Here is a 12019-nt window from a genome sequence, read left to right on the forward strand (position 1 = left end):
TTCGTCAAAAAATGCGTAACACACTCTTGTTATGTAACGAATCATGCGCAACAAAGAGGCAACGGTCTTTTTGCCTTGTGTATTTGCAATATTCGTCTTCGGCTCACATCACGACCGAGCGGTTAATCACTCATGGATTTAATGTACACCTGATTTCAAGATTATAAAGGTTTGAAAAGATTTCAGGGAATTCAAGTGATTTCGAAAGATTACAAAAAATTTCAGAAGTTTTAAAAATATTTGAGGAGATTCAGATGATTTTAAAATATTACAAGAGACTTCAGATGATCTGAAATATTTCGAAGATTTCATATGATTTCAAAGGATTACAAAAGATTTTGAATGATTTCAGACGATTTCAGGAGATTTCTAAGGATCTTCAAGGATTGCAAGTTATTTCAAGAGATTTCCAATGAGTCTAGGATATTCCAGAAGATTTAAAAAATTACAAAAGATTTTGAGCATTTAAGAGGATTTCGTAATATTTCAAGAGACTCCAACAGATTTCGAATGATCTCAAGAGTGCTTTCAAGAGAATTGTAAGGATTTCAGAAAATTTCAAACATTTCAAGAGACTTCACAAGATTCAGGGAAAAGTGTATACCAGATTTCAGGAATGATTAACCCCTCGCCTACAACTCGTATTTCAAACTTACGCTCGGCCCGAAAAGACCTAACTTGCCTCCTTGCTACACAATATACTATTCTGAGAAAATAACAAGCGAAATCAAATAGTACGCACCTCACCCTGGTGAGGATCATACAGCCTTTGAATCAGCTGAAGGCACGTTGACTTGCCGCATCCAGAACCTCCAACTAACGCGACTGTTTCACCGTGATTAATTTTCAAATTCAAGCCCTGGAGTACTTTCACATCTTTCCTCGCAGGATACTTGAAGTGCACGTCCTTGAATTCTATATCGCCATTGACACCCTTGAGCTTCTGACCGTTGGGACTCAAGCTATCGATAATCGGCACACGGTCTAAGACTGTAAATACGGCAGCAGCCGATCCTCTGGCCACAGCGAATGCTTCGAGATGAGGTGAAGTTAGTCCCATATTTTGAGCACCGGCTAACACGCCGAAAAATACGATGACGAGTACGGCTGGTGTGTAGTCCTTTTTTTCATTCGGTCGATCTTCCAAAATCAATTGAACGCCATACCAGAAAGCTAAAGCATAGCTCAAGTAGATGATGAACCACATGACACCTCCACCTACTCCGGACCACATTCCACGTCGCGTACCCGTTCTGTCAGCTGGAACCAACTTCTCCGCGTAGCGACTTACTTCCTTTTTTTCACCACCGAAGGCCACGACCGTTCTTATCGCCCCAAGCACCTCTTCAGCCACGTTACCCGCCTGCCCATAAGCAGCCAACTCCTGAGCCGTCAACGAACTCTGAACCTTAGCTACGATCGCCGTTGCTATAACAATTATCGGTGCACAACTAAGGACCACCAGTGTCAGCTTCCAACCGTAAATGAAAGAGATGATTATTGAGGAGATGAAGGAGACCATCAAGTATGTAAAGATACCAAGTTTCTCGCCAATCCCGTCTTTCATCTTGTCAAGATCTCTGGAAAGAGATATAAAGGCTTGATTATTTATTAGGGTATCCATGATTTCTTGCTGTCCTTACAGTTAATGAGAATCTCAAGTCCACACACAGATCAAGCTTCTCATTTTTCAGGTGTGAATTCGGTGTTTTCACCGTTACTGAAAAGAAAAATCAACACTCTTGTTCTTTTCAACAGCTGGCTTAAATTTAAACTGAATTATTGACAATGATAGAGTGGTTATGAAGTAGTATATCCATTTTGAAACTCATGAACTTTTAATCTTTGTGATGTATTGCCGAAAATTGAATTTTCTTCTTCTTCTTCTTCTTATTATTATTATTATTATCATTATTAATTATTATTTTTTATACATAAACAAAGTAATCCACATCATAAATTTTTATTATATCACCCATTCTCTAGACAGAGGACTCAGAACCGTACGAAAATCATGCTTCAGTCGCATTAACTGATTTCATGACATTTTGTAATTTCTTCAGGAGACATGGGAAAAAGTCAATCATAATGAATGTAACGTACAATTTCTGTAATTTCTATCCTTTTCTTTATTCTGAGTAGCCTCTTACATTCTGATTTTTGTGTCTGACTTAGAACTTTTCACTGGTATATGTTTAAAGCTCATAAAACATTATGTAATGATATCTCATGTTATTTCTTTATTTTTTTTTTCGATTTTACATTATTTGAATACTTTGAAAACCACTCAGCTATTGAAATTCCAAAATTCACTCAATTGTACGCTGCGAACACCTGCGTCGTTTGGCAATAAAATCACTACATTAAAAAACTAATGGACCAATCACATCCAAAATCTATTCGGTTCTAAGTTAAGAAAAAGCCCGTCGATTGAGACGAAAATCACTCAAATCTGTTTCATTCGTTCTCAAAATATCGTCGGGTAGAAATTATTTAAATCACACACACACACACAGACATATCCATGCATCGGAAAATTCTAACAAAAACTTAACTTTTTATTTTCAGGATGATTACAATCACTTTCCTTACCCAGCGGGGGGTGAGAAAGTTATCGGATTCGAAAATCATGAATATCTATTGATAATCAAGACTCTACATTTTTATTTTTTTTTTGTTAATATAATCACAAAACAGTTGCAGGTATTGAGTTTTTATCAAAATATTATAACTCCTAACCTACAACAATTTTTTTCGTTTATTTTGATTACAGAGAGATGGAATATTAAAATTTTAAGTGAACGATTGGATATCGATTTTTATTTCAAACGATTTAAAATGGTACGAAGCGTAGTAGATTCGTATTACATTTCACTCCCCAATTACCCCACTTTATTCAGAAGAACATTCTCTACACAAACCCACTAAAATACGTTCCTATCACATTGGTATCGTTAAATATTTCATTTTCTAACAATGCACCGATAATTATTTTAATCAAAAAAAGACAATACTGAATTGAAGATATTGAGTAGGAAGTTCCCTGAAAAAAAATCCGAGTGACAAAAACTACGTGGTGTTAATCGTGGTAATATTTGAGATGAATGAGTGAAATTTTCCAGTAGATTAGTAATAATTGACTACGCTTGGCGCGATGTGTTTTTACCTAATGTTAGTGTGGTTGGTAAACATGATCAACTATGGTTATTAAAATTTTAGACAACTTAACTACCGATTTCAATATCTTACTAGAATCTTCCAGTAGCTAACTAGAAGTCAATGACGTTGTAGGTCTCAAAGTATTGTGCATTCTGCACGTAGCCACTTCAACTTAAACGTAACACAAGCTTTGTTGCCTTGAACTGATATTACAGATCTACACTCTTACTGCACAAAATTATCGATAGCAGAGAAGTGTATTTGATTCTGAATTCTCGTCACAAACGAGAAGTGTAATATTATGTGGTAATCCAGATTGTCAACTTACTCTGTTATCCTGCTGGCAAAGTTCGTTGAAGTGTTAGTGTCGTACCATGCCATGTCTTGCCTGAGCACCGCTTGTAAGAACATCCTGCGTACTCTAGCAATCTGTCTGAACGCAGCTACGTTAAGAAGGTCTACGGTGAATATTGCAAAAAAGAACTGCAAGGCTGATAGTGCGGCACAGGAGACACCAAATGCCTTGGAATCATCGTATAAAGCGTCCATACGTTCATCGCGAGTAGCATTAGGACCTCTGAAATATTCAAAGAAATCGAGTCATGGATTTGTTATTTCAGACTATGGAAACTGACATTGTCAATGTAGCAAGTATACAAGGCTTATTCTTCGGCAACTCAAAAAGTGTCAACATTTCGTTTCTTAGAATATTTTTTAGGAAAACATATTTGCCAATGATGAAACATGTAGCGTGTAATTTACAAGCCAGTCAAGGATGGTAATAAGTTGACGAGAATATGCCCAAGTTGTTATTGGGAAGACAGCATCGTGGCAAGATGTACCGGTGAAATCTTCATTGAGTTTTATTCTGTTTTATCAAGTTAGAATAAACTTATTTATTCACTCCGTGCATTCTGAAATCTTTAATTTGATTGTTCTTTTCTTAGGTGAGAAATTTGTCTGGTAAATAGAATATTATTCGATGGATGCTACGTAAAAAAGAGTCTTACACATGCTAATCAGATTTCCGGTTACTTTATATAATAACCGAACGTAACCGGAAACTGAGGCCACTCAATCGAGTTAAGTATTAAATGACAATTACTAGGTGCAAGAAATATTGCATGCCAAAAACACTAATTATGAGCTTAAGAGAGATTCCTCAGTATTATCGATAGTAAGATCATATTCATATTATCCATTGATATTGAGAATACTCAGTTAAAGAAAGCTAATAGTAAGTATTTCATTGTAGATCAGTGCAATAATTATCCCCTCGATACGATACTAGCTAGACAATCGATTGTTTTGTGTGCCTTGTTAATTCACAGTCCAAAGTATGGTAGTAATCGTACCTTATTATCGTCTCATTGGTCATTAAATTACTTGACTTATTTTCATCAACGCGTAGATAGAATTAAGAAGAAAATCTTAGAAAAAAAGTGGGGTGAACGCTGGAAAACAAAACTGAGCGCGACTTCCTTTATTATTTCATAACAAGTACTGAAATAAGCAGAGTTCTGCGTACAGATCCCGATACCGACATTTTACCGACATTTTTCGACGCTTCACAGCTCAGACACAAACTCTTTTTTCCGATGATCGGTAAAGTTGACCAGATCGGTGATTACCCCCACCCGAAGAAAAGGGTTTGTGTCTGAGTTGTGAAGCGGCTAAAAATGTCGGTAAGATGTCGGTATCGGGATCTGCACGGAGAACTTTTCTTGTTATAATGCTATACTGCGAACGTATAAATTACTTATGGCTCTATACTCGTATGATAACCGACGATATTCGCCGTGCATCATGTGACAAGGTGGGGTATTTTCGTCTATCAATACATTATGATACGGTATTGATACTATGACATGCGAGTCGAGCTGAAAAAAATATTTGTTGCCATCGAAGTAAACTCACAAAACTTTTCCACCGCCGAACCACTCCAGGATCAAGGTTGGTGTGCTGGTTTGATTTTCCATATTACGATCGACAAGTAGGGTCGTGAACTCGCCGTATTGTATGGTGGAGACGGGAATACAGAGTCCCGTTAGGGTGCCCATAAAGAGTCCACCGAACACTAACATCAGCTCACTGCATGTCGCGAATCGGAACTGTAACCAGAAGAATAAAAGAATGTAGTAAATAGCATCGGAATATGGAGCTTGGGATGCGTAACTCGTTAAGTGGTACCCTGGTCGATTTCGAGGTTGACGTCCATGTATTTCAAACGCAAAAAGGGTTTAACAGCCCCATTCTATACACAATTCTGAACAAAAACATTCCGACACGTTTTCATTTGACGCAGAAATAAAGAAATTATGTGAATTTGCAAATTTACTACTACGGTTTCGTAGAATTCGTGCCATTGCTTTATTTCTACGTCAAATGAAAATTCCTTGCAGAGTTTTTGTTCAGAACTGTGTGTAGAATGGGCCTGGTTGAGCCCTTTTCAGCGTTTGAGAGACTTCGACTTCAATATTTGCAAATATATACATAAACGTCAAAATCGACCAGGTCACCCCCTTAAAAGGAAAGGTTTACCAAGGTTACCCAAATTTCAGCTACATGATTTGTTCATGTTGAGGGTATAATACATTCATCAGTGCAATAGTTTTTATTTAAAAATCAATGATCGTAAAATAAGAATAGTCCGAACATTTTTTAACCCGTTTCAATTTTTTTTTAATAGAAAAATTCAGTTATATCCACACTTATCAAGATTGGTTTGTAAATACTAATTTCCTATTTGGCAATAAACTATCGACTTGAAAAATTAATCAACTTACATCGTAGAAGTATGATTATTTCGAAAAACTTTGTTTGCTACCTGAAAATAATGCCGATGTTCTCTTATCACGAATGATTAGTTATGTATATATATTATGTATATATGTTATCTATAAAATCAGCTGATTAACAGTGTTTCAGCTCTTTATGGTGAAAAACTATTACTTCAAGGAGAACAAAGTACTTGAAATATTAAAACTTACTTCTTTGGTTTAAAAATGTTCTACGAGGTGTGAATAAATTTTTTACGAATATGTACGTATCACGGCGCAAGTAGTTTAGTTCGATGTAAGGCAGTCACAACTAACCCTACGACCGTGGCGATCTAGATGTGAGTAGGTCACCTCAATAGCATTCAGAGGTGACTTTAAAAATCTGTGTGACAAATTTTTACGGAAGATCTCAATTTGCTCTTTAAATGATAATTTAAGAAAGGAATCGTCCTGATACAAATTTGTGACATGTTGTTGAAATGTATCCAGACATCGCTAGAATATATTTTCATCCATGAATATGAAACTTCATTTTCTAGAAGTGGTTATACTTTGCTCAAATAAAAATTTGGGAAAAAATCAACAATTCTTTAACTACGAAATTCTATCATTATTGTACTGTGCACGAGTATTATTGAATTATTGACGCACAAAAGTTATTAGTAAAATACAGTGAGCAGCAAATTATTTGTGACCAGATCTACTTACAAGCCTATAATAAGGTACTGGTGGTAGACTTGGCTGAGGGGCTGGCTTTTCCTCCTCTTTCTTCTGTGGAGGAACAAATTCACTGTGGACAGAAAATATGTTTGGTTACTGAGACACCTACAGATAATTTCAAGATATATTGAGTATGATTACTTAAAAAATTTTAAGCTATTTTTCCCAGAATTGCGAACAAGCATACAGAGTTGACGATTTTCTTTTTCAAAAAAACAAATTAGGGCTTTCTTGATTCTGACCCGTCCTGTTGGAATCTAAAATGTATTTCTTTAGCGGTAGTCATAAACGTATGTAAAATTTGTAAAGTTGTGCAAAAGAGTCATCAAGAGGGATTAAATTTGAAAGTGTAGTTTAGTCAAAGAAATTTTCCAAATTTTTTTTGTTCGAACGTTTGATGACTATTGGAAGTGCACAGTTCCATTTTAGTTTTTTGTTCCAATTTTTTATTCAATCCGTAAAGTGAAAATCCTGAAACAACGTGGACATCTAACAATTTGATTTTCACTTTTGAGTGTACTGGTTCAGGTACTTTGACTTTTACAAAGAAGTTGGAATTCACCTGAGGATCCAAGTTTTCACTATATTCAACCATTATGTACGTGTTGAAGTAAGCTCAGCAATCTTAATCTCAAATTGAATTATTGTATATTCTTCACAAGCATGATACCAGAAATAATGCACATAATGGACTGTTTTTTCGATCAATATTCGAAAATATTAAACTAAGGAGAAAACACAAAACGATCCAGGTAGTTGAGTATCAAAAAAAATTTCTTATTGTCTTCGTAATATTTGAATATAAGGTAAAACTAAACACAATTAAAGCAGATTATAGGTTCATCCACACAATGTGTTCCAATTTGGGTTTTAGATCAAGCGACAAAAAAGGTGTGGTTAAAGTCGCAAAGAATGTTGAAAATATACTATTTGTAATAACTTTGTGTGAAATTTTTTGCGATTGATTAGGAATACATGGTGAAAATGTGATTATAATGAATCTCACAATTAATGAAAAATTCGTCATGTTTTTGTTAAAAATCCGCAAAGTAACTAATTCGTCATTTATAGTACTTTTCAAACAACCTTTCGTTGCACAATAAATTTTAGTAGCAATTGCCAGAATATTTTGATTATTCCAGTCTAGAACCCGAAACGTAGGCACAATGTTTGCGTGAATAGCGTTGAGTTCGGTGAAACCAGTATATTTTGTCCACGACAGTACTCTCGATTTAGAATCGTTTTCTGGCATTGCGATAGTACTTCAAGACGGAACGCACCTGCCAAACATATGTCAAAGTAATCGTCACAATTCCGCGCAATTCTGGGAAAGGTAAATATGCAGACGTATACCCCTTTTAAGGTCATGTAGTACTCCTCCCTTTACCTACCGAGCAAGCTCACCTTTTTTTCTTCTTATATTAAATAAAGAAACGAACAGAAAGGGTTGAAATTTTGAATTTACGAAATTTAAGCAAAACTGAACCCTTTCCGTTTTTTTTTTTTTGTTTCATTTAACAAAGGAAGACAAAGGGTGAGGTTGCCCGGTCGGTAAAGGTAGGATTACTACATGACCTTAAACCACACGCAAGAGCTCGGCCGAATTGCATTCTGAACTCAATTCCTTTTCAATCCTAATCGGATAAATCGACCCTATTCGGGATCTATGAATTTTTCGTTCCTGTGCTCTCTTTTTTTCGTCTAAAATGTGAATAATGTAACTTGTGGATTCTCATCGTTATCGCCTCTGGAAGATTTTCAGTCGAGTTTCTTTCCCGGACAGGGGTTACCCATCCATTCACGTCCAAAACCTTCTTATTGTCATCTAAATTAATTTTCTCAATAATATGCCGTACATTGGTTCGCCATTTTCTTGCAGCATGTACTCAGTCTCCTGATTATCCTTCTCCTTGTCGACCTGCGTGTCTGTAATGAAACACAACTTTCCGTACTCACTCACCCATATCAAAACCGATAAAACATAAGTATAACCACAACCAATCAAGATTTTTGTAATACTATTATTGGAAAAAACAATTAACCCGTAAAATTTCAACAATAATCATGTAATAATATGAAGACACAGACTTTCTTAAGGATAAATTATAGTATATTATAGCATAATCCACAGTATGGATCGAAAAGTTTAGCTAGCCATATAGACTTATAGTAATCGCCGAGATAAAGAAATGCATAAATTCGTAAAATAGAATACATGTTTTGAAAAGATTCTACAGTCCTAATTTTTATGTAAGCTGACATTCATCCGCTATTTTTCGTTATATCAATGGTAGATTTCTATCGTAATCGCAATTGCCGATGAAGAAGAACGACGCAAAATATATCAGATAAGCAGAAAGGTGGTTGGTGAAAATCCTAATGGTGCTTGGATAGGAAAAAAGGTGACGTACGTCTTTGCCTCACGCCGCAGCGTGGCGAAAGATTTTGGTCTTGGGATATAAATCAAATTGATGGCCAGGTGGATTAACCCTTGACAAATGGTTCCATTGCTCATTCCTCCACCGTGAAATTACTATTCAATGCGCTTAGAGTAATAATAATATCTGGCGAAGGCGAATATTTCGTTTTCCAAAGTAACTAAACAAAATTTATGACAGCCGTAATTATTGTAACTCTGATCAATTCACCCAGCAAACACGTATAGTTTCGGTCCGTACACAGATATATTATATTATGTAACAAAGTTTTCACGTATAACATGGCACACGAAATTTGATCAAGAAATGTCTAACAATATACAGGGTGTCCCAATTTAAAAGACGCATTACGTTTTTATCCTAACTAATGGTTTAGTTGGAAAATGTGTCTTAGAAACGTTTTATGATTCTGTGATTCCATTAAAATAAAAAACTGGTCCATCATCCAAAGCATTACCGGTTGTGATGCTGGACCACTTGAATTTTTTTTTTCTAAATGTTCCTATCAGAACCTTACAACTTTTGTAGGACACATTTTCCAATTGAACCATTAGGTTGGCTGAAAACGGACGACGCCTTTTAAATTGGGACACTTTTTATGTTATACCAAAAGAATGAATTCATTTGCTAATGATGCACTATATTTTAAGAGGTATTAAACAATTATATGAGATTAGTTTATTTTATGTCACAAATGAACGCAGAATGTTTTTTTTTTATTTTTGTATGAGTCGTTCCCGAATTCCCGGAAAAATTTTGTACGTCACCGCCATCATTTTGGTTCTAATTTTTTCTGTAAATAGTAAGTATCACAAAGTACAACTGCTACTGCTTTCAAAATTTTTTCACTCTTAATTTCGTGAAAATCATGGATCATGGATTTTTCGAATAATCAAAATCAAGCCATTTTGTTCGTAATTTTAAGCGCTTCTTTTATACGTAACGAAAAATCAAGCTTAGTTATCCCTGTGTAAAAAGTCCTTAGGATTCTGAAAAAATATAAATTTTGAATTTTGACGTCAAGAAACCTTGGAAAATTGGCCTCAAAGTACAAAAAGTTGTTTTTTATCGCTCTATTTTTATCCCAATTAGATCTTCTGTTTTTTATTCGAAATTCTTTACAACAAAATATGGCTTTTCCAAATTGGGCAGCAGATGGGTTTTCGATGAAACAAAAACATGAATGATCAACGTATTATAAGCACTAAAAATTGGAAGAAGAATTACAAGAATTCGATTATTTAAAAATGGATGCTATGGTTGTGAAAAAAAATAAATCAAAAAAAAAAACTGAAAAACAGGATTTACAGTAGTTTGTAATATGGACTATTTAATCACAAAATTAAAATCAAATTGGTGGAAGTAAGGTAGAAACATGTTCCGAGACTTTGGAAAATGATCCACCATATGCATGTCAAACAAAATTTATTCCCGAAAAATTGTCATCGTGATTACAAATTTTTATAATACTGCAGTTTATGTTTATCAACCTTGACCAATTCATCGAATTCTTTTCGAAACGGTATTTATATTCCGCAACGTTCATATATCCGTAATTCAAGAAAAGAACCACATTTTTATTATGATGTACGTGTTTTCAAGTGCGAGTAAAACTGCTTAAACTGACAGTTGTAAAACATAACCTGAGATTGATGCAGCCCCGTTGCTTTCGCAAGAAATAAATAACTGCAGGTTGATCGAGATAATTCCATCATAACATACATTAGCATACAATGAACTATAATTTGTTATAGCAACTACACAATTATTCCAGGCTGTCAAGTGTTTTCAATAAAAAGTGATCAAGAGTATCTATTAAGAAGTGACGTATTACGCTAATTTTTTTTCAGAAAATACCAAACTCACATTTACCAAAAAATCATACTTCATTATGTTCGAATTGATCGTGTTGTATGTGCGATGTAAATTTTCAGTTGCCGGTGCAAATTCTGTTGCAAAAGTACAAGAGTCTCTCAGCAACTTTGATACAAGTGCTACAGATTGCACATGATAACTAGTATAAAGAACAAAGGTTGTCATTCGAGTCGTAATCTGATTAATGTTTTATCAGCACAAATTGTTTTAATGAATCATTTTTATACAATGAAAACTGACATGTACAGACAGTGCAAACTTTCATACTTTTCGGTTGAATGTCGAAAGGCATTCGGGGCGGGATTGAAATTACGAGTTTGGAGTTCTGAAAGCGCCAAATTCTGAATTTCTTGGTGGTAAAACTTGAATCAAAGAATGCAAACTTCCGAAGGGACAAAATTCCGAAAGAACAATATGCCGAAAGGGCATAACTCTGACAAGTCAAAGTTCCGAAAACGCGGAAATGAGAAAAAATCCCTAACATCGAAATTCTGAATGGTCAAAGATTTTCTATTCCGTGAATTTCTGACATGGGGAAAGTTCGCACGATTCGGACCTATCTTTGTTTTTCATTTTCGATATATGTAAGATCGGAATCCTGGTCATTCTGATTTTCGGTTTTTTTGATTTTTCACACCCACTCGTTGAGTAAACTATGCTGTCTAAGGATTTTTGAATTTTCGAAACTCCAATTCTCGGAATCTTTCGTTTCGAAACTTTGAGCTCTTGGGTTTAAGACCATTCGAAACTTGGTCGTTTCTTAAAGGTTTGATTTCTTTACTTCGAGTTTCGTCACCCAAATAATTCGGAATAAGGCGCTTCGGGAATTTTTCAAATTCGGAACTTCAACTCTGCCCCAAGTATTCATAGAATACTTTCTTTCATGGATTCTAGAAAGAAAAATCCAGTATCTAGTTTTAACTCGTATAACGTGATGCCACCAGAAACCTATAGCTAGTTTTTTTTTCCATACATCGCGCTAAGAATACCCAATTATAAAACGCCCGCCACTTCATAAACATAAAGCATTTCTGAACAAACTGTTGT

At 35.2% G+C, this 12019-nt stretch overlaps 1 protein-coding gene across 15 annotated transcripts in view; it reads right to left on the minus strand.

Annotated features, from left to right (window-relative positions):
* LOC124179953 (multidrug resistance protein homolog 49) overlaps nt 1–12019 on the minus strand; it is a 96918-nt gene that overhangs the window by 19000 nt on the left and 65899 nt on the right. For 9 of the 15 annotated variants that reach the window (XR_006870180.1, XM_046564848.1, XM_046564894.1 and 6 more), the window contains 5 exons: nt 8516–8585; nt 6648–6729; nt 5077–5270; nt 3488–3736; nt 743–1580 (listed from right to left, as the gene is read on the minus strand). Coding sequence is in view for 14 of the 15 variants with exons in the window: in XM_046564848.1 (XP_046420804.1) it covers nt 743–1580; nt 3488–3736; nt 5077–5270; nt 6648–6729; nt 8516–8585 (1433 nt within the window). In the remaining variant the exon portion in view is untranslated. Of the gene's footprint in view, nt 1–742; nt 1581–1643; nt 1721–3487; nt 3737–5076; nt 5271–6647; nt 6730–8515; nt 8586–12019 lie in introns of those variants that run through there. The other 6 variants (XM_046564927.1, XM_046564936.1, XM_046564953.1 and 3 more) reach the window with 2 other exon arrangements.

Source organism: Neodiprion fabricii, chromosome 1, assembly GCF_021155785.1.
Source record: "Neodiprion fabricii isolate iyNeoFabr1 chromosome 1, iyNeoFabr1.1, whole genome shotgun sequence".
NCBI lineage: Eukaryota > Metazoa > Arthropoda > Insecta > Hymenoptera > Diprionidae > Neodiprion > Neodiprion fabricii.